At 58.6% G+C, this 22,619-nt stretch overlaps 1 protein-coding gene across 1 annotated transcript in view; it reads right to left on the bottom strand.

The window, feature by feature from the left end:
- Positions 1-22,619, bottom strand: part of KCNQ4 (potassium voltage-gated channel subfamily Q member 4) — a 51,532-nt gene that overhangs the window by 7,588 nt on the left and 21,325 nt on the right. Inside the window, exons 3-10 of the mRNA XM_056123497.1 lie at positions 13,631-13,721; positions 12,929-13,055; positions 12,555-12,730; positions 11,687-11,812; positions 11,214-11,324; positions 10,964-11,059; positions 7,537-7,625; positions 5,767-5,928 (exon numbers count right to left, since the gene is read on the bottom strand). Of these exons, the coding sequence (XP_055979472.1) occupies positions 5,767-5,928; positions 7,537-7,625; positions 10,964-11,059; positions 11,214-11,324; positions 11,687-11,812; positions 12,555-12,730; positions 12,929-13,055; positions 13,631-13,721 (978 nt within the window). The remainder of the gene's footprint in view (positions 1-5,766; positions 5,929-7,536; positions 7,626-10,963; positions 11,060-11,213; positions 11,325-11,686; positions 11,813-12,554; positions 12,731-12,928; positions 13,056-13,630; positions 13,722-22,619) is intronic.

The raw sequence follows: 22,619 nt of genomic DNA, 5'->3' as shown, positions 1-22,619 counted from the left end.
GCAGTACGTATCTCTGTGTGTGGTGCATGTTTGTATGTGTGGTGCATGTATGTGCTATGTGGGAGGGGTGTGGTTTGTGTATGTGTGGTGTGCATGTGTACCTCAGTTGCTCACCAACTGAACACAGAGCCAGTGGCGTGATCAGTGGTGCATGTGTGGTGTGTGTGCTGTGTGGTGTGTGTGCGTGCTGTGTATGTGGCATGTATGTGCATATGTGTGTGGTGCGGGGGCTGCTCCCACTTATGCATGTGTGTGACCACATTGCATGTGCATACGCATAAACCGGTCCTGCCTTCCTCCCCCCCACTGCAGAGACAGACGGTCGGTGGGTCCGGTGAGGGCATGGAACGGCTGTGTAGACAAGGCATGACGGAATCTCAGCTGGCTCCATGAAGTCAGCCGCTGTGGCCTCTGAGGGGATCCCAGGCACGCGCAGTCCCCAGGGAAGTCTCTGCCCTGTCCTCTGTGTCTCTGCCTCTGGGCTGGCGTGCTGCCAGGACCTGCGCCTCCACACCTCTGCACGGCTGCACACACGCCAGCATACGGGCGCACTCTGTTCCCTGACGCCACCCCACCCCCAGCCCTATATTCCCAGTCAGGTGTGGGAGGTCTCAGTTTCCGGGGACAGACCCTGGTTAACCAATACCTGGCAGAGGGACTCTGTGTCCAAGAGGGTCAAGGACCATGTTGTCGCTGTTTGAACAGGACCTAAGCAAACGCCCTGTCCCATGCCCTGCTGTCGCCACAGTCCCCCGACTGTGACTCAGTCGAACCTGATGACCTTCCTCCCAGGGCCAGGGGGTCCTCAGCTCAGGGGAGCGGCAGCCCCTCTCCAAGGAGGCTTGTGGGGGAAGGGTGTTGGGGAACAGTTCCTGGGGACTTTCAGATCAAGGGCTGAGACGAGGACAGATTCTGGTTTCAAGGTGGGGGGAGCTGGGGACCCCCATGCCCAGAGCATGAGGTACAGGGCGCAGAGCCAAGATGCGAAAGGACATCTCGAAACCAGGGGCACCCTCAGAAGGCTGCCAGGGCGAAGCCTGTGCCCGGGAGAGGGGTTTGGGTTTGGGCGTAGGGCCCGGAGGAGATGGGATGGGAAGGATGGGGTGGGCCCTCAACCCCGCATGCTGTTTGCTGGCCCAGAGCCCTCAGCACACCCCGAAGATTCCAACCAAAGTTTGGGGTGGGCGCTCCCAAACTTTGCTCTCCAGAGCCAGCCCTGGGTGCTCTCATGCTGGCAAGCACCCCACCCCCCACCAGCCCCGTCCGTGCAACGCCTCCCTCGGTCCTCCCCTTCAAGGCGGGGAGGAAGAGAAGGAGGCGGAGAAGGCCTGACAGAGCCAGGGTCCTGAACTCCCGAGATCTGGCCCAGCACGTGGCTCCAGTGGACAAGGGGGACAACGGCCACTGCTGGGAGAGAGAAGTGGGCGAGCCAGACAGGGCATGAACTCAGCAGGGAGGAAGGATCTGGGCTTGTGCTAGAGGCCCTGAAAGGTCCCTTCTAGCTCTGATCCCGAAAGTGGAGGGAAGAACTTGCAGCCTGGCTTGTGGGCTTCTGGAACGTGCCAGCCAGCCAAGGCTCCCCTTCCATGTCAGAAGGCCCTGTTTTCCCAGGGATGCCCCTGAACTGCAGTTCTTGGTCAGGGACAGGACGTGGCTCCAGCCCGCCTCTCTGGAGCCTGCAGTTGCAGACAGCAGGAAAGAGGCTGCGACAGGTGGCGCCGTGGAGCAACAGGCCTGGGCCTGCTCGCCTGCCATAGCCTCGTCCTTGGTGGGTGGGTTCCCTGTCACTGTCCCTCAATGAAGGCTGGGGACACAAACTGTCCCCATGGCTCTTCTGTGCGGGGCAAGGACTGGAGGCAGCGCTGATAGCTTCAGAGACTGTCCCTGTGCAGGACCAGGCATTGGGGTGCAGGCCCAACAGTGGTCTTCCGTGGGCGTGATGGGCGTGGGGGGATGATTTGGGCTGCTAGGAGGAGCGCCTAAGAGCTGGTGGGGAGAGGCTAGAGGAGTCTCTCAGCCTCCTTCGGTGATGCCAAAACTCCCACAACAAATTGTGCTCAGTCCAAAGGTCTCTCAGTGCGAAGTAGAGAACAGACAGGAACCGAGTGTCAGGGCCCTAAGCAATGGGTATGTGGGGGGTGGGGGATGGGGGGTGGGTGGGAGGGGTTGGTCACTGGCTGTCCTGTCGAGGAGAACCCTGATTGCCCCATGGACCCAGCCACTGTCTGCATTCCCACATGAAATTTCAGTCCACTGCTTGCCTGAGGTCTAGCTCAGGGGGAAACAGACAGACAGTCACACAGACACACACACACACACACACACACACACACACACGACCATGGAAATGGCTGCAGTGCTGACCTGCCCTGGGCTTGCCCCTCCTGCCACCTGCACCCCTGGTCACCACTGAGGGGCGACTGGCCCCAAGAGGCCTCGGCTGAGCCCTCAGCGTGTTCCCAAAGCCTAAATCCCAGGGGTCCGAGCTAGTCAAAGCATTTTTATCGGATTGATTATTGGTGGGGTCGCTCTCCCTGCCCCCACTTCCTGCCCCTCTCCCATCCTCGCCTGGCCTGGCTGTCTCCTGTTCCCTGTGGGGACCTCTCTGGGGGAGCGCAGGATCTCAACCCCTCCTCTAGGGGGCGCATCACACCCAAAGGCTCCTCTGCTCTGCAGATCCCAGACACCTAGTTCTTGTTTCTACTGGGTCTCAGGGGCGGGGCCTGGGGGGGATCAGGTACAAAGGCATGTCCAAGTGTTAGGGCCGTGAGGCTGGGTTCTGGGGGAGCAAAGGGAGTGCCCACACCAGCTCCTTTGGCTTCTGGTAGGGTGTTTGATGAACAGTGGACCGCCAAGCCCTGGGAGCCAGCAAACGTCAGAGTCAGAAGGAGCCCCCTCCCCAACCAAGAGCCTCTAGTTCAATCTGTCCATTCCATGGGTGGGAAACTGAGGTCCTGAGAAGGGAAGCAACATGGCCCAGATCGCATGGGGCTTGGGGATCAGCGGCAGAGCCAGAACTCATGCCGACTCCAGCAAGTGTCTGTCCCCGCAGACAAGGTGCCAAGCCCATGCCCCCAGATCTGGCAGAGGCCGCCCTGGAAGGCAAGGGGCTTGTGGGGCCCCCCAGGCAGGCGGCAGGCGGCAGGCACATGCACCTTGCCCTGGGTCCATCCTGTCCCCCTCTCCAGCCCCAAAATAGGCGGGCGAGGAGGAGCAGGGACAGGAGGAGCAGGCGAGGGGGTACCTCGGTCTCCAGCTGGCGTGGATCCGAAAGAAACTCCGTTTACTACTAAACATCTGGCTGGAAAGTTGAGAACAAGACACGACAGAGGTTAGTGGGCAGGGGGAGCGGTGGGGGGACAAGGTGGCCAGGACGGTTGGCTCCTGTGGCTGTTGGGAGAAAGGCCCGGCCCGCCTTCAACGGGCAGCTGCGCGTCCCCAATGCACAGCTCGGCCCAAGGCTCCAAGTGACCATGGGCTACCCAGGTGTGGTCCTGCATTGTGGGGGGTGGGGGGGAGGAGCACGCAGGCAGAGAGACCCACAAATCTGCCTCTGGAACTCTTACCCTGAGGGATCCTGATCTAGGAACTGTCATGCGCTTTAAGGGACTCTGTCTCAGTACCTCGTCACCAAGTTCTGGGAGAGGAGGGGGTCCCTGTCCCCATATGCACAGCAGCTCTTCCTAATCCTGGGAAAGGAATCACTGGCTCTGCCCACCACATGTGCCTCAAAGTGGGTGACAGCGATCGGCCCAGTGTGAGCAACATCATGTATGCACATGTATGTGGGGGTGACCTGTCTAGGGTACCTGCCCTATAAGGTCCAGATTTCAGGACAGGGGCATGTGGCCTGGGCCGGGACACTTTCTGACATCACCGGCCAGCCCCAAGTAGTCGCTGGGAAGCGCCACCATCCTCACCATCAGCCCCAGGCAGACAGATAGACACCCGGCCATGAGTCTGAGAACCAGCGGCCTGATCCTAGGCCTGGGGTGGGGGTGGGGGTGGCGTGCAGAGCAGCTCTGGGGGTGCTCTGGGTCTCTGGATAGCCTGTCCCAAGGCTCTGGAATCATTTCCAGTCCCAGGACTCAAGCAAGGTGAGACCCGAAGAACTGGGGGCAACAGAGCACCCAGGGTCAAGCCTGGGGTAGCCTGTCCCAACACCCGAACTTGAGTGCCCGAGAGCTCTGGCTATACGGGTTGGGGACAGCAATGGGCCCAGGCAGCAGCAGACTCAGAGCGGGCTCCGCTCTCTGGGTGTCTCTTCCCGGAAGCTCCCAGACAAGGAGTGGCTCTCCCTGTCCCCTCTTCCTGCCCAGCCCCTGGACAGAAGCCCCTCAGCGAGGAACCAGAAATGGAAAGGAACGCTGCACCAGCAGTCGCCACGTCAAAACCCCGTCTCCCATTCCCTACAGCCTTCTCAGCCCAGAAACTAGGAGGTCTCAGGACCCAGAGCCACAGAGACCTGACTGAGGTTGTGCGCGGAGACCTGGAGGCTCAGAGGGGACCCGATGACTTTCTCAGGACACAGAGCACAGGACGGAGGCAGGCGAGTCTCTGTACACCCTGGGACTCACCTCTTCTCCCCTCCCATGTCCCAGAATCCCTCCCGGCTGACTGACTGACGAGTGATGTGTGATGATGTGACAGGAGACAGATGGGGAGGGGGCAGGGCAGGGACTGGGTGGGGGATGGGGAGGGATTGGAATTCTTGACCTGCAAGGACACCTCTCTGGGAGCAGCCCCACCCTCACCAACCCCCCGCCCCGGAAGTGTCACTCTTCATGAGCAGCGTGGCGGAAGCCGGTTCCTCTGCACTGGCCAGGAGCACAGAGTGCTTGGGAAACTCAGCGGGGCCAGAGCAATAGGACATGCTAAGGTGCTGGCCTTGCATATGGCTGGTTCAATCCCTGGCACCTGTATGGTCCCTAGAGCCCCACCAGGAGTGATCCCTAAGTGCAGAGCTGGGAGTAAACTCTGAGCACCACCAGGGTGTGCCCACAAAGTCAAAAACCAAAATAATAACAATAATAATAATAATAATAATAGCTACAGAAGATATAGGTCAAGGGGAAAGACACTTGCGAGCAGCAGAATGCACCTCGGGGAGGCAGAAAAGTAGCGGGGGTACCTCCCAGGAGAACCCTCCAGGGTGAGCCAAGCTGAGGATAAGAGTGGCACCAGGCAAGAGCCACTCGGTCACCAGTGGAGTTTACGCAGGTCCTGCAGTGGGTCTTAGCCACAGAACTCTCTTCCCGGCTGGCACCCAGTTCCCAGAGGCGAGGCGAGCTGAGGCCCGAGTTTCAGCTCAGAACGTGGAGAGGGACATGCTGGGGGAGGGGTTCCCTGCCCTCACACCCCAGAATGGTGCCCACGATTACCTGAGCCGTAAGCACCTGTGGCCAGCGGCCTCCTCCTCTCTCCAGCTTCCCAGGAGGGATGGGGGTGCAGGGGAGGAAGAATGAGGGAAACATGGAAACAGAAAGAAAGAGGACAATGGCATGAATGGAGGAGGTGACAGGAAATGACGGTGCGGACAGTATCCCCAACCCAGACCCTGAGCCCCCGTGAGTCCGGGGGAGAGTCCAGCCGGGCCTCCTGGGAGACGCTGTCCATCTGTCCCCGTCAGGCCGGAGATGACAAACGCCCGCGCTCCTGACAAGGCCCGGAGTGCCCAGCCCCGGCACAGACAGGTCTGAGAGAGGACGAGACAGAGAATGAAGAGGAGGAGAAGCAAGAGGAGGAGGTGGCCCCGCGGGCCCCTACCTTTCCCCGGGGCAGAACGAGGTGCTGCCCGGCCGGTGGCAGGTGGCAACGGGCGGGTAACGGGAGGGCGCTCCGTCGGGGACCGGCGCCCGCCGCACCTCCAGGGGCCGCAGGCCCCCATTGCGGGCCCGCTGCACGTGCTCAAACAAGAGCGCCAGCTCTCTGCAGGAGAGGGCGCTGTCAGGGGGGCCCGGTACCCCCCCTGCAGGAGTGGGCCCCATCAGGGGGGCCGGTACCCCCCTCCTCTGCATCAGTAGGCACTGTTGGGGGACCCAGCACCCCCCTGCAGGAGTGGGCACTGTCAGGGGGGCCCGGCACCCCCCTCCCCTGCAAGGAGTAAGCACCGTTGAGGGGGCTGGTATCCCCCTCCCCTACAGGAATAGGCACCATTAGGGGGGCCCGGTAACCCCCACCCCTGCAGGAATGGACACTCCCTGGGACCCAGCATCCTCTCCCATGCAGGAGTAGACATTGTCCAGAGGCCTGGTAACCCCTTCCCTGCAGGAATGAAAACTGTCAGGGGGCCCAACACTCCCTCCCTGGGGCCACTTCCCCCCTCCCCTGCAGGAGTGGGCACTGTCAGGGCCCGGCACTCCTCTCCCCTGCAGGAGTAGATGCTTCATCAGGGGCAGAATCCAAGTACCCACACACACCCTGTGGGTGCCAAGCTCCCAGGCTCAGATCCTGCCAGGCCCTGCCTCTCTGGGTGCTCAAAAAAACACTCCGAACATACCAGGGAAGCAGGGAAGGGAGAGGGCAGTCTGGTTGGCACAGCTTCGGACACCCACACAGACCAACCCTGACACCCTTTTTCCCTAGATTTGAGCCGAGTTACGAGGCCAAGGAGGAAGGAGACTTGCGAGGGTGGCCAGTGCCCCTGCAAGCTTCTGGAGACCAGCCCAGACCCTGAGCTTCCTCCCGACTCTCCGGCCATGTCCTGTCTCTCACGTCTCTCACCCAGTGGGAGAGCTAGGCTCTCTGCCCGAGTGCTGAGGAGAGACAGGGTTCCAGGGAGCAGGAGGCCCACGGGCCCAGAACCTCCTGATTCAGCTCTGTCCTTTATCCCCTGAAACCGAGACCACCCCACCCATGGCATTTCTAAACCAGCCCCCAGGCCCACTGCCCCGCCTGGCCTGGAGTCCTTCTGGAACCTTCGGGAAAGGGCGCCTGCCTCTCACCGGGGCCCCTCTCCAGACTGAGGGCTGGGCGGGAGGGGAGGCCTGGGGCTCTGGGAGCTTCTGCCCACTCCTTCTCTCCTGCTCCTCCCCGGGAGATCCCCAGGCTGGGAGGAAGCAGCGGGGGCCACCAGGTGTCGGGTGAGCGAGGGTCACAGAACAGCTGCTTGCGGAGAAATAATGAGGCACAACAGCGGCCACAGAAGCGCTGAGCACAGCAGCCCGCCAGCCGCTTGAAGCCCGCCTGTCCAGGGGTCCACGCCCGCCTCCTGCCAGGCACCCCAGGAGCCCTGGATGCTCTTCCACATCCCCGCATGGAGCTGCCCTGTGGAGGCTGAGCCTGGGGCCTCCAGCTTCCACCTGGCACCTCAGCACACAACAGGGGTGCTGGAGGGCCCCCCACTCTCTCTGGCACTGGCCATGTGCCCCTGCACTGCCCCGCCCCCCTTCCCCACTCAGACCCAGGGGAGATGAGGGGCTGAGTCACTGCCCTGAGAGACACAGCCCGAGGGGAGAGAGGACCACCCCCCACCCCCGGAACATGAGCCCCCACCCCCACCCTCCCGGGCTGAGTCCCACCAGCCCCGCAGCCTACCTGAAGGACGGGAGGATGCTGTCGTAGTAGTACCAGGTGGCTGTCAGGTAGGCGCGGCTCGTGTCTGTCGAGTACAGGCGCCACGCAGCCTGGGGGTGCAGGGGCGAGGCATCAGCCAGGCGCCTGGGCGCCCCCACCAGCCCTCCGCCCTGAAAGGACCCGGTGCTGCAGCCCCGGGAGCCAGAGGCCCCTTCATTCCAGTCTCTGGCTGATCAGCCAAGACACGGAGGCCAGGAGGCCCCGAGAGAAGTGACTCCCTGGGGGCGGGAGGCTGGCCTGGGCGCTCTTGGGGCCAGGGAGAATTAAAGGTTTTCAGATCCTCCAGCCCATCCACGTCTGAGTACCCATCCAGGGAACACAAAAAGCCTGACTCAAGAAGATCTCGGCACCCCGTGTTCACTGGGATTCTCTGCTCAGTGATCCCGGCTGAGAGCTGCTCAGTGGATGAGGGGCAAGAAGCGCCAGCTGGGGCCAGAGTGGATAGGACAGTGAAAAGGGCTCTGGCCTTGCACATGGCCGTCCTGGCTTCGATCCCCAGCATCCATGTGGTCCCCTGAGCACCGCCAGGAGCAATTTCTGAGTACAGAGGCAGGAGTAAGTCCTGAGCATCGTGGGGTGTGAACCCCACCCCCACAAAAAAAAAAACAAAGTGCAGGTGCAGACACGCTGTAGAACACCACCGGATATTCACAATGAAGTCTTGCTGTTTGTGACATGAGGCTTTATGAGGTGGGGTGCGGTGGAGGGGGGATGTGAAATGAAGTGGCAAAGACGAATGCCAAACGGTTTCACCCGCATGTGGAAGATCAAGAAACGAAGCAAGAGAACCCACAGGACAGAACCAGACTCCCAGGTGGGGGATTGGCAGGTAGTTCCCAGGGCAGGAGTGGACGGCGTGAGTAGACCCAGTAAAGGGGATCACTCGGAGGATGCTGGGTGCAAGCTGGACTTCGGTGATGGTCAGGATGGAGTGCATACACATGTCAGATTATAAGGCTGTCACCTGAGACTCAGATAACGTATACCAATGTTGCCTCTAGAACAACATGGTTTGGGTTTTACTTTTACAAAAAAAAAAAAAAAGACAGGTCTGTTATCAAGGAGAGGGTTTCTAGTTTCAGCTCTGGCCCTGACAAGTGGCAGCAATGGAAAGAAACCGGCAGAGCCTCAGTTTCTCCCTCTGTACAATGGGTACTATAGCTCTTACCCAAGTAGGTGTAGTGAGGGTGACATGGGCTGGGTGCCCAGGTAAGAAAAGGCCCAGCACGCAGCTGGCACTGAAGGCCAAGCCCTCCGTCAGCACCCCTGCATGTTTGGTTAGGGTCCTTCTCCACCCAGATGTCAGCCACATCTTGGTCACTCTGCATGCTGGCATTATCATCACTCCTAATCACCCAGAGGATTCCATTGGGGAGGACATGCCAGGACCCCCAAGCCCCTCAACACCCATGGACAGGCAGCACTCCCCTGCAGCAGGAGGGAAGAGGGTCAGATGAGAGGAAGGACTGTCCTCTCCCTCTAGGGAGGGGCAAGAGCCAGGAGGGACTGAGAGGAGCAAGCAGGGACAGGGCCCCCTGGAGGCCTCCAGGCTGGGTCCATGGAGCAGGTCAGGTCCTGGAGGGTCCCCCACTTTGAATGTCTCTTGTTCTTAAGGGACAGACTGCTGCTGACCTCACCAGCCAGGCACCCTCCCAGGACAGGAATATTTTTACTTCCTGCTGGCCTAGGCCCCTGGCGTGGGCCCGGCCGCAGCTGCCAGAGCGGTCTCATTAATTACGGGCACCACAATACCAGCTGTCTCTCGGCCCGGATGGTGCCAGCCGCTTGCCCCAAGCAGGCCCCTCGAAGGCCAGCTCCCAGGGGACGGCCATCATTGTGCCCCAGGGGACACTGAGGAGGAAACGCTGGGCTGGTGACTGGCGATAGCAGGGAGAGGCGGGAGGGGTGCTGTCCATCCTGACCAGTGGGGGCGGGGGGAGTGATAAGGAGAGGCTGAGTCAGAATTGGGGGGTGGGGTGGCCTGCCAGTATTCCCTGAACCCTTGGCCCATGCTCCAGAGAGAAACCAAGGCTGAATCAGAGTGACAGAAATCGGGGTGCTGGTGTAGCCCTGTTCCGTCAGAATGCCTTGCAAAGTGGGCACCCTAGGACCACACGCTCCTGCTCCCCTCCTCTGCCTCCCAGGCCAGCCCAACTCTGCCCACCCGGCCACTCCCTACAGAGACTCCTAGAAGCCCAGCCCCGGCCCTTGCATCCCCCCTCTGCTCTCCCAGCATGCTGCGCGGTCATGGCCTAGGACTTCCCTCTCCTCTCGGCACAGACCTGCAGGTCCAGCTGCCTCTTCCACATCACCTCTCGGGGGCCCAGGGGCTCCCAAGCCTCCCGTGCTCATGCTCTATCCCCCAAACTGGCTACCCACTGCCCTGTGTTGGCAAAGCAGGAACAAAAGGCATCTTAATGGAAGGGATGGGCTATCAAGAAGCATCATGGGTTGCTTTTGTGGGTGTGCAAGCACTGCAGGGGGAACCCTGAGACCCTCCGAGGGCAGAGCACAATGGTTGGTTCTACCTCTGAGATCTGCAGAACCCACCCATTTCTCCCCATTATTCCCTGCAGCAACCCTCCTCCACATCACCAGCACCCTGCCTCACCCAACACTGATTCACCCTTTTCCAAAACACAAACCTGATCATGCCACCCACCTGCTCCTCCTACCTGACACCCACGGGTCACTCAGTGCTGGGATGTGGGGGATAGAAAACTGCTTCCTGTGACCCCCACTTGCCCCCACTGCATTCTCCAGAGCTTCTGGTTCCCCCTGGCTAGCCTCCTTCCAGTCCATCCAGCACACAAGCCTGCTTGCCCCACAGGACTCTGCAAGTGTCCATCCCTCCACCCGCTCACACCCTTCTCTTCTGACCAGTAGCTACTATCCATCCTCCACCCTGCTGAACCCACAGGATACATCCCCTAGTCCCCCTCCCGGGTCAGTTCAGGCCAGGGCCCCTGTTCGATGCTCCTCCAAGAAACATTTCTTCCCTTTGGTGCATTTCTCTCATTCTGTGCCTGGGAATTTCATGGAAGTGCTTGTAGAATGGATTCGCGAAGGAGGGTATTGGAACCCAACCTGGCATTCTGATGGCTCATGGGTACAGGACTGGGTTTCCAGTAGAAGCCTCAGGCTCGACCCTCCTCTTCAGGCCAGGAAGAGCTGAGACTATGGCTGGGCACGGGGCAGCCTTGGCTAGCCATAAAAAAATGAATGTCTGAGTACACAGAAAAGTTTTGATAATGCTCAGCCAGCATTCCAGCTCTGTCCCTAATTTGGCATCTGATCCCTCCCCCCCAGTCCCCTTCAGAAAATCACATCTCTCTGAGCTCCAAAGTGGCAAGCAGACAGAGCTGACACGTCAGTCGGTTCTCTGTACCTGAATGAGGTTGGCTGCTGGCATCCTCCGTTTCTCAAAGTGCTTCTGCCGATGCTGCTCCTGGACCTTCAGGGCAAAGCCGGAGCCAAGGATGCCCTGAGTGAAAGGCACAGTAGTGGGGACCAAAAAAAAAAAAGTGGCAAAGGCACCCCCATTCTTGCACATCTGAGGTGCCTCCCACTAATACAAGGCAGGACAGACACAAGCTGCCCCCCCAAGACAGCTCCCCCCAAAGTCCAGGGGGACTCACGGCGGGCAAGGCAAAGAAGGAGATGCCCAGTAAGGCGAAGCCGGCAGCCAGGACCCTGCCCAGCCACGTGTGTGGAGTCTTGTCCCCATAGCCGATGGTCGTCAGGGTGATCTAGGGATACAAAGGGGTTTTCCACAGGGCTAGTCATGAGGAGCCTAGGAGGGGCCCAGCAGGGAAAGAGATCATGAGGAAAGGGACCCGGTGGTCATCCCCAGGCGCTGTGACAAGGACAAGGCTGTGACGAGGCTGTTTAGGGTCACAGATGGGCCCCTCCCCTTCCGCATGCTGGTCAGGGGGAAGGGATACTGGTCACATGCCCTTGATCTGAGGGACGAAGGATGGGGCACAACCAGGTCCCCTGGAGATGCGGTGCTCGCATAGTGCCTGGTCACTGGGAATCCCAGTCCTAGTGGAAAGGTCAGTGACAGGGTGACAGAGGCGGGGGAAGAGCAGTCCTGCAGACCCTCACGCACCGTCCCCCACCACAGTGAGTCAGCATAGGAGGAGAAGTCCGAGTTGGCATCCTTCTCGGCTAGATAGACTAGGAAGGAGGCGAAGATGAGCACCAGGAACCCAATGTACCAGGCGGTGATCAGTTCCTGAGGGGACAGCAAGGGAGAAATGGCAGGAAGGGCACGCCCTGGGAAATGCTGGAGGTGCCGGGTGGGGGTGGGGGATGGTGTCCTTCCCTCCTGAAGAGGATAAAAGTTCCCGCCTCTGCCCACCTTTCCTTTGCAGCCCCTCTCTGCAGGAAAGCCCCTCCTGTGCCACCTTTCCCTAGAGGCCGGGTACTCCCCAAGCCTCAGGGACAGCTCAGGGAGTGTCCAGACTCTCCTCCTGCCTGACTCCTTGACTCAGGCCTCCGCCCGCCCGCAGGTGCACCCGAGCCTGTAGCACCACGCAAGCCCCATTTCAGACTTGGATCTAATCCCATGTTCACCCCGCCAAGCCCCACCCTCAGATCCCATCCTAGTTCCCCACTTCGTTGTGCGCACAGACTTTGGAACCCAGAAGCTTTTCAAGTAACCGGCTGTTCCTACCGCCGAGGCTCCGCCCCTCGGACCCAGTCCATGCCCCCCCCTTCCCCGCCCCCAGCCCTGCCCAAGGCCCCGCCCCGACTTTGGACTCCAAAGGCCAGGCCCTAGGCCCCGCCCCCGGCCCCACTTGGCCCCGCCCTAAGCCCCGCCCCCGGTTTTAGGCCCCGCCCCATCCTCCGCTCCCACTCGGCTCCACCCCTCTCCGCTGCCTTCAAACTCAGCCACCGCACTGGGCCTGGGGCGGGGCGCGTTCGGGTCCCCAATGTCCCGGGAGTCCCCGACCCGGGCCTCGCCGCCTGCACACCTTGCTGTGCGCGTAGACCACCGAGCCCAGGAGCTTCCAGGTGCCGCCGCGCCGGTCCATGCGCACCATGCGCAGGATCTGCAGGAAGCGCATGCTCCGCAGCGCCGAGGTGGCAAAGATGTTGCCCTGGGTGCCCGCGGCGATGACAGCCACCGAGGCCACGAACACGATGAAGTCTGCGGGGCAGGGGTCCGGTGAGCGAGGTCACAGCCAGCCCCCCCACCCCCCACCCCGCACCCCATCCCCACCCCAGCCAACAGCCGTCAGAATTCAGGACAGGGCTTCCCAGGACAGAGGGAGATGGGGAGGGTCTGGGTCTGTGTACAGCCAGGGTCCCCGGGGAGGGTCAGGGTCGGGCTGTCAGCCCTGGTTACCGATGACACAGAAGGGCTTTCTGGCAAAGCGGAAGCGACCCTGCCATCCTCGGTAGCGGCAGCAGCATCCGGCCGACCAGACACGGATGATGTACTCCAGGCCGAACACCACGATCATCACGAATTCCTGCGCAAGCAAGGGCCCGGATTCTGCTCGACGCCGCCCCATCCCAGGCCCACGTCCAACAGAATCCACCCGGCCCAAAGCCCCTGCGTTAGAGGTACTGGGGTTCAACTCGCCTCCCATAGAGGTCCTGAGCCCTGGATGGAACTGAGGAAGATTCCAGAAGGCAGGGCCCCCTCCCCTCCAGCAGAGAAGCTGAAAGCCAAGTCTCCTCCCTTGCTGGACTCTGCCAGCCCATCACAGATATTTGCTCCTCACCCAGCCCCGTCCTGCTGGCCTGCTTCCACTCTAACCCTAGCTGGGACATATAAGAGGACGCTGTCTGTCAGCTGTCCTCTGCCACCCCGACCCGTGCCTCTTTTGGGGGGCAGGGAGAAGCACCCCATACACCAGGGGTGGCGCTAGCGGGCTTAGTCCTGAGCGGGCATGAGCCTCCTTCCCCTTCCCTGGCCCATCACATGCTTCCGATGCCTGCAAACCTACTGCCGCTGATGAGGGTTCAATATTCACTCTCCGAGCAGCTGCTCTGCTGCCTTGCCCTGCACCATAGCCCCCCTCAGACCTGGCTCCACGCTCACCAAGATGAGGAGACACTCGTTGGCAAGTTCCTGGTGTTCCTGGATCGTGGACAGCACAGACAGCACCAGGCAGCTGAAGACCAGCAGGAATCTGCAATTGCAGTGTGAGGGAGAGAGTGAGGCTGCACGGCTGCCCATCCTTGGGCAGTGGGCTGAGGGAGGTGGGTCAGGAAGACCGCACTTGGAAAGAATCATCTGGAAAGTGGAGTCAGAATCAAGTCCCCAGAGGTGGGACCGGGGAAGGTCAGCCAGTGTCCCTTTGCTCTGAAGTCCCAGGTGGCAGGAGTGTGACCTCCTGTGCAGAAGAAGACCACTTCTCCCAGGCCCCTGGCTTTTCTGGAATGAATTCCAGAAGGAATTATGGAAGGAAAGCAGTGAATCAGGAAGGAATGAGCAAGGAGGAAATGGGGGGGTGTAGGGGATGGTTGTTGAATCAGCAGGCAAAGAGGAGCTCCACCTTTGAGGTCTGGAACTTTCCAAGGATAGTGGACAGTCCCTGGGTAACCCAGCAGCAGGTGTCTAGAACCAGGTATGGATTTTGGAGGCCAGCTGATGCCTACCCCACCCCAAGCCCTGAGGCACAGCAGAGGAAACAGAGGCCCGAAAGGGAAAGGGGTTCACCCCAGGTTACCCAGCATGTCCAGATCAGGGGCACTGGGGAGGGTTCCTGTCCTCACAGTGGAGTGGAAGAAGGGAAAGGACATGAGGAGCACAGCCGACAGCCATCCGGAAGGAGCCAGTGAGCGTGTGTGGACAGGGCCCAGGCTACAGAAGGAAACAAGGCTGGACTTCCCAGAAATGCTCCACTTTAGAAAAGGGTGTATTCCAAGTAAAGGGTGTTGGGAGGATCCTCCCAGGATGGGAGATGCATGCTGAAAGTAGACTCTAGACTGAATATGATTGCCACTCAATGCCTCTTTTGCAAACCACAGCATCCAAAAGGAGAGAGAGAACAAAAGGGAATGTCCTGGCACAGAGGCAGGGTGGGATGGGGGATGGGGGGTGGGAGGGATATTGGGACCCGTGGTGGTGGAGAATGAGCACTGGTGAAGGGATGGGTACTCTATCATTGTATAACTGAAACCCAAGCACAAGTTTGTAAGTCTACAACTGTACCTCATGGTGTTTCACTAATAAAAATTTTTTTAAAAAATGTAGACTATAGACCGAAGATGATTGCCAGTCAATGCCTCTTTTGCAAACCACAGCACCCAAAAGGAGAGAGAGAACAAAAGGGAATGCCCTGCCACAGAGGCGGGGTAGGATGGGGGGGATAGGGGTGCGAGGGATACTGGGATCAGTGGTGGTGGAGAATGGGCACTGGTGGAGGGATGGGTACTCGATCATTGTATAACTGAAACCCAAGCACAAGAGTTTGTTTGTAAGTCCACAACTGTACCTCATGGTGTTTCACTAATAAAAATTAAAAATTAAAAAAAAAGGTGTATAGGCTAGTCACGTGCACGGGTTGTATAGACTCAAGAACGGGCTTCTCCAGAAATGCTTCTCTGGGTGTGGGTGGAGACCCAAGCACGCCCTAAAGGTGCCCAAGACCCCACCCCCACCTGGGCCTGCTGACTCTGCATTCTGCCTACAGCACTCCCTGAGTCTGCCCCCCACCCCAACTCCCACAAACACTCCTATCCGGGTTACCCTGGGAAGCCCCCTACTCACTGGGCCCTCTCAGAACTCCCCTCCCAGCTCTCGTCTCCGAGTATACGGCCCAAGTCACTCTTGCTCGGCTTCGCTTGCCTTCCTGCTGCCCAGGCTCAGAGATACCTTGGCTTGAGTGCTGCTCCTGTGAGAGGCTAGGCCCTGGCAAGGCTTGTCAGCCTCGGGCTCAGTCTTCTCATCTGTAAAAAGGAGGCTAATGGGAGGAACAACACACAGTAGGCCTGGGTTGTGCTCTGGGCACGCACACGTCCTTGGACAGGGCTCCTTGGCTGCTAGGACAGAAGGATGGTGGAGGTGGACCTCCCTGGGGTCTCCCATCTAGGCCCTCCTCTGAGAGGTGCTGCAGGCAAACTCTGATGGATGAGGCTCTGTCCCAGGACAGAAATCCCTCAGCCCACCGTTCAGAACTCAGACCACAGGCAGGAAGCAGCCCTGAGGCCTCTCGGTCCTCCTAGGGATTCAGGAAGCTACTTTCCTCAGTCACTTTTTGTTTTTCTCCACATTCACTACTCAATAGGTTAAGTGAAAAGGCCAGGTAATAAAGCCTTAAGGGCAACATGCTGCCAGTTTTTAAAATGCAGATGTTTTCATGCAAGCTCTTCCCTGGGCAGAATTAAGAGTGACCTGGTTTTCATGTTGCTTTTCAGTTATCTGTATTTCCCTGTTTTTGAAAGAAATAAATATGGATGACAGAGCTGGAGCGATAGAATAGCGGGTGGGGCCTTATTTGCTTTGCACACAGCTGATCCGGGTTCGATCCCCGGCCTCCCCTATGGTCTCCCAAGCACCTCTAGGAGTAATTCCTGAGTACTGCGCCAGGTGTGATCCCTGAGCATTGCCAGGCGTGACCCATAAGCAAGTAAAAAGAATAACTTTGGATTATAACATATATACATTGCAAAATCCATTTCCTGGAAAACGCCAACTGAGGAAACCCCACTCTGAACCCTGCCATGCCTCTTGCAGGTGTAGGTGCCCCTTCATCCCTTGAGCCCAGCTCACGTATCCAGCTGCCAGCTCAGTGCCCCTCCTTGCACATCCCGTGGCCTCTCCACTCCAGAGCAGGCAGACACAAGCTCTCCGTGGGTCCCCACTCTGTCTGCCCTCAGTCTCCCTTCCAGCAGGGGCTCAGCAGAAGCCAAAGTTCCGTGACCCTCTGCCCCACCTCTTCAGCCCTACTGCCCTCCCCCGCCCCCCTTGGGCTGGAGCAATAGCACAGCGGTAGGGCGTTTGCCTTGTGGCAGCCAGCCTGGCTGAGCCGGGTTCGATTCCTTCGCCCCTCTCGGAGAGCCCGGCAAGCTACCAAGAGTATCTTGCCCACACAGCAAAGCCTGGCAAGCTACCCGTGACGTATTCAATATGCCGAACACAGTAACAACAAGTCTCATGATGGAGACGTTACTGGGCCCGCTCGAGGAAATCGATGAACAACGGACCGTGACCGTGATCGTGACGCCCCCCCCCCCCCACATCACTCCCCAGATGGACCACAAGTCCCCAGCCTGACTAAGACTCCTCTAGCCCCTGGCCACCCCTTTGCCTCCTGCTGGCCTGGTGAGACCCAAACCCTTATCCCTTCAAGCAGCCAAGAATCTGTGCTACCATGAGAAGCCAAAGCCACCGCTCCCCTTTAAGCTCCCCAGTGATGTCCACAACAGGAGGGAAGACCAAGTTTCTGGGCAGCCTAGGAGGCCCTCATCTCAACTCCGAACCTGACCTTTTGGCCTCTCCCTCCCCCCACCACTCGGACCTCCGGACACTGCCAGGACACAGGCCCTTGGCTGTGGTTGTCCTGCCTAGCTGTTACTCATCCAGGTCTGTGCAAACCGCACTCCCCCAAGAGGACTTCTGACCCCCTCTTCACGTGGACAGCCCACACCTCTCCATACTCTGCTTCACTTTTTCACTGCATCTTTGACAAACTGTGTAAACGAACAGTAAAAATCCACGTTAACAAATGTTAAAATTTCATGTCACCAAAGTCCCCTGTTTGGGTTCACTGAGGACAGTCCAACCCTGTCACTGGGATCCTTTCTGAGAAGGGAGGCCTCGGCTGTGCACAGCTGTACCGGGTAGATGCAGCTTGAAGAGCCCATGAACTTCACCTCCCCGGCCCCAGAACCAGAGGGCTGGGAGTTTTCCCCACCCAGATCCCCAGTACAGGAGACACCCAGGCTGGCTCAGCACATAATCCCCTGGCTCCTGGATAATCCCCCCATCTTCCAGATGAGGAACAGGGGCCCGGGTCAGAACCACACTGTGCAGCCCTGGCAGAGATGGGGCAGGAGACCCACTTTAGGCTGCCCTCCCCCCTTAATCTCTGGGCTTTCCTGGGGGGAATCCTGAGCAGATCCCCACTGAAGCCTCGGGCTGGGGCAGACCGACTGTGAGGATGACTCTGGCCTCTCCATCCACACAGGCAGGACAGAGCCACGGCGCCCAGGACCCACTGCTCATGCACCCTGTTATTGTCCGCAGAGGGCCCCACTGGCAGCCGCTTTCTGGGGCATCTCGTCTGTCCTCCAGCTGCAGTCTGGGCTCTATTCCCTTGCTCAGGGCAGGAGGCAGCACTGGAACAGGTGGGTGTTGCTGGAGCAGTGACCCTCTTCCCCCTCCTTCCCCCCTCGATTCTGTTCAATTCTGTGACTATCCACCTCACTACAGAGGACAACAAGGAGATGAAGGGTGACATGTGAATGATGATTTTTCATGCCACAGCAGGCATTAGAATCATCTTTGTGCTATCACTAGAGTGATAGTACAGTAAGCAGGTTACTTGCCTTGCATGCAGCTGACTGGGGTTCAATCCCTAATACCATAGGAATGGTCCCCTAAGCCCACCAGGAGTGATTCGTGAATTCAGAGCCAGGAGTAAGCACTGAGCACCACTAGGCGTGTGGCCCAAAAGCCAAAAGGGAACAAAAAAGAACAAAGAAGCACCTTGGCGGCCTTGTTAAAAAATAAAACTGATTTCTAGGCCCTCCCACTAGAGTCTCTGATTCAATACATATGAAGCGGGTCCTGGAATTCGCATTTCTGTCAGGTTCCCTGGGGATACTAATGTGGCTATTCCTGGGACCACACTGAGAACCGCTGGCTTGACTAATGGGAGTGGTGGTAGCTGGCTCAATAATCAGTCAACTCAGGCCTTTTTAAACAACTTCCACTACGGCTTTCTCCCCACTGCCACCCCCCTCCTCAAAACTGCCCGGGAAACAGCTTCAGGGCAGGGGGCAGCGAGGAAAGCCCGGCCGGAGACGCGGGCAGGTGCAAACATCAGCGTCACCCCTGCTTGTTTGGGTGACCCTAGGTAATAACCAGAATCGCTCCTGCGGGCCAGAGCTTCCCAGCAGCTGGGCGCCAGACCAAGCACGGCAATCCCGCTCCTGCTCCTCCCAGCCCCAGCGAGCAGGGACACAGCGTCTGGGGCACACCGGTGAGGACTCTCTGGGCTGCCCTGCTCTGGGCACAACTACAGACCATGGAGTCGTCGGCTCTGAAGCAGACCTTTTATGGCATCTGGATAATGTCTCCATAAAGCTCCTATGTCAAAGACAGAAAGAACAGGCTACGACGTTGGCCAAAGACACGGGTGAGGATCTGAACCCAAGCCCACCTGGACCACCAAGTCCTATGGCCTCTCTGAGCCTCAGCTTCCTTCTCTCCAATGCCAAGGTGGGGAACAATTCTGTGATGGCAGAGGTCCCATCAGCCTTGTGACTCTCCCGCAAGGGGGCGGGAGGGAGAGAGCCAGCCATGAGCTCAGCTCCAGTCTCTCTGGGGAGGTTCCTGCAGAGAGATGCTTAGAGGCTGGAGAGATGGGGAGCTGATGGGCTGCGGGGTGCACTGCCACAAAGAGGCTACCACCGAAGCTCTCTGGGCCACGTTCACTAGAGAGAAAACTATTCATGCCAGCCTCAGTAAAGTTCATCAGCAGCTTTACTATAAAGTCAGAAATGGTCAAGCCAGCTCCCAAGGAACGAACGAGTATGGCACAGCAATAACTTAATGAGAGCCACCGGGATGAGTGCCCAGGGGGTGGGGGAGCCCCGCAAATGGCCTAGCAGAGTCAAAGGAAGGAACCAGTGAAGCCTTCTTGGAGGAGGTGATGAGGACAGGAGTTGGGGTGCCCTAGTCACAGAAGGCAGGATATGCAAACAACAGAGATGTAGGAGCCAGCAGGCATCCAGAGTGGCCAGCTTTCTGGATGGGTGAGATCCTACAGTGAAGGGCATTTGGAGTAATGAGAGGGCAAGATCCAGGGCCTCAAGTGGCACCCTTGGGCATTCTAAGTATTAGCCTAAAAGAATCGGAAAACTGATAGAGACTTCTTTGCAGGGGAGAGCTCCCCGAAGATGTTCAGGGGTCAGGGGGGATAACTCCCTATGATACTTGGCACACCCAGCAGTGCTGGAGGCCACCAGGGTCATACCTCATGGTGTCCACGCAGGACCTGGGCTTGAACTGGGTCCTCAGACATGCAAGATGAACCCTCCAACCCTTTAGCTCTCTCAGAGCTGTGGAGTCTGAAGAGAGAGAATGCGAGTTCTGTTCGATGTTTCAGGATCCCTCAGGGGTAGTGTGGGGCACAGAGGAGTGAAGATTGATCAGGAAGGGGCTGAAGCAATAGCACAGCGGGTAGGGCATTTGCCTGGCATGCGGCCGACCCGAGTTCAATTCTTAGCATCCCATATGGTCCCCTGAGCACCGCCAGGGGTAATTCCTGAGTGCATGAACCAGGAGTAACCCCCGTGCATCGCTGGGTGTGACCCAAAAAGCAAAAAAAAAAAAAAATAATAATTAATAAATAAATAAATAAGAACTATAATTTAAAAAAATTGATCAGGAAGAGAAGACTCCACAGTGATTTAGGGGAGCAGTGATGATGGCGGTGTACACGGGCCTGGGAGAGAAGGCAGCAGAGAAACAGCAAAAGAGGGTGGGTTGCAGGAAGCAGAGAATTCTAGGGAGACTAAATCCAATCCACTGAGGGAGAATGAGGTTTCTGTTTGTGGTGTGGGTCCCAATGGATAGGGACCATGAATGAATGAGATGAGAGAACGCAGGGGTGGGGATGAAGGATCCCGTTTTGCACACGATGAGACAGGGAAGACAGAGAGGAAGGAGAGACCGTCCCAGACCAGACCAGGAAGGAGCAGGAGTGACCAGAGGGAAGGGAGGGAAGGATGGTGGGGGAGAGGGAAGGGTTTCAAAGAGAAGGGTTGAATGCTTCCAAGAGGTCATGTATGAGAAGGCCCCCAAATGTCCCTTGGATTCAGTGACAGGTTGGTCACCAGGGCCGCTCACCAGAGCAGACCAGAGTGGGTGAGGAAGGGAAGGCAGGGTGAGGAGAGGGCGAGTGGAGGTGGCACTATTTAAAGAAGTTTGAGAAGGAGAGGCCCAGAAGGCAGGAGCCCATGGGGATTTTTTTTTTTTAAGATGAGAGTTAGAGTGGAAGGAGCCAGGAACAGGAAAGAAGGAGAAGTTGAAGATGTGGGAGAGAGCAGGAGAGATCAACAGAATGAACTCCCCAGGGCAGGAGGCAGAGGGACCCTGCCAGCTTCCAAGGCAACTGAGGAAGAGGCTGGGGGCCTGGTGGAAGCCCCAAGGGCTTCTATGAGGGGCCTGCTGTGGGGGAAAGAGGTGGCGGAGACTTGAAACCCTGGAGTGGAAGATGGAAAAGGAAACTGACCCAGAAAAGGAGCCCATAGAACATAGAACCATCGTCCCTCACTGTGAGGATAAAAGCATTGCGGGTGGCCAAGAGATGCGTGCATTTTTATCTGATTTGGTTGAACTTTTTCTTTGGTTTTTTTTTTTCCTTTGGGGCAGGGTGGAGTTGGGTTTTGGAGAAGGGGTGACTCCTGGTGATGCTCGGGGCTTCCTTCTGGCTCTGAGCTCAGGAATCACTCCTGGGGCTTGGGAATTGAATCCGGGTCAGCCGTGTACAAGGCAAGTGCCGGACCCACTGTACTACGTTCTGGCCCTGGGGCTCTTTGTTTTAAAGGTTTGATGATGCTAAGGCAGGAAGGAGCCTTGGTGGGAAGAGAGGACACCCCACCCCACACACACGCCTCACTTCCTCTTCCCTCCTTCCACTCAAGCCCCCCCTCTGAACGTCACCCAGCTGCCTGGCCATCAGCTGGTTCCCCCATTTCTGCATCTGGCCTGGGGATGGTGTGACCCCTTTCTCATACACCCCCACCCGTACCTCTGTCTTTCCTATTTGGGAAGGCCCAGTCTGTCCCCTTCAGTCAAGGTTCCTGGAGAGGTCATGAACCTTAACCCCTTCCTGCAGAAAAGGGCTTCATGAACAACCTGAATGGACCCTGCAGTAGGCGTTCCAGCTACAAGCTGGAGAGGCACTTTCCGGCGGCGGGTGGGGGGCCTAAATGCCCAACGCCTCCGGGGAGAGCCAACTCGCAGGGGGGCAGAGGGGAGGGGCAGCGATCCAGGCCTCAGAGCAAGGCTCTTTCCAAGAATCCTCAGGGGCTGGGACGAGAAGTTTCCCCTGATCCAGCGATTCTAAATATGGCAAAGGGAGCAGAAGCACGTGACTGGGGCCCACACCGGCCGCGCCGCCAGCACTGCCTCTCGGGACCTGAGGCCCACGCTGGGGCTCGTGGCCACGGCACTTGCCGGCCAGTGACTCAGTGACAGCTACGGCCCTTCAGCCTGGGACCCTCCAGCAGGGGGAGAGAGTGGATGCTTTGAGGACACCCTGGGGGACAGCAGCTACCTGCGCACGGCTCAGACCACGGAGGGCTGGTGAGAGATGAGTCCCATCAGCCTGAAAACTGATCACAGGGTGACCCCTTTGGCCAGATGCATCACACCTGGGTGACAAGCTCTGGGCTGTCGCAGCCCAGGTCCACCAGGTTGCCCTGGACCAGGAAGGGCAGGAACGCAGCCACCCAAGGCTGCGAGGGCCAACCTCAGAGGTCCTCTCTGCTCCAGGCCTTCCTCCGACCACCCCTGATTCTCCTAGAGCAGGAGACTGCCCCCCACAAGGGCCGCCCCAACACTTGGACTGAGCCACCCGGACTGTCTTTCTCAGGCAGGAAACTGAGAACTGAGGGGAAAGTTGGCAGAGTTGCAGGGAGACTCAGGAGGAGGCTGTGCGGCTCCAGAACCACGGGCACCGCCGGGCGGAAGGGGCTCTGGATCACAGCACAGGCCACACATGCATGAGGACCCGGGCACTGGGAAAACCCCAGGATTTCATGTGTTCTTGCAGCTAGCACAGGAGTGCCCCTGCCACAAGGAGAGAGTTCCCTCCTAGCAGCAACTTCTCCACATCCACAGACCTGTTGTC

Source organism: Sorex fumeus, unplaced genomic scaffold (genome assembly GCF_029834395.1).
Source record: "Sorex fumeus unplaced genomic scaffold, SorFum_2.1 ptg000047l, whole genome shotgun sequence".
Lineage (NCBI taxonomy): Eukaryota > Metazoa > Chordata > Mammalia > Eulipotyphla > Soricidae > Sorex > Sorex fumeus.
Note: the sequence above shows the minus strand (reverse complement) of the source record. Positions and strands in the feature narration are given on the sequence as shown.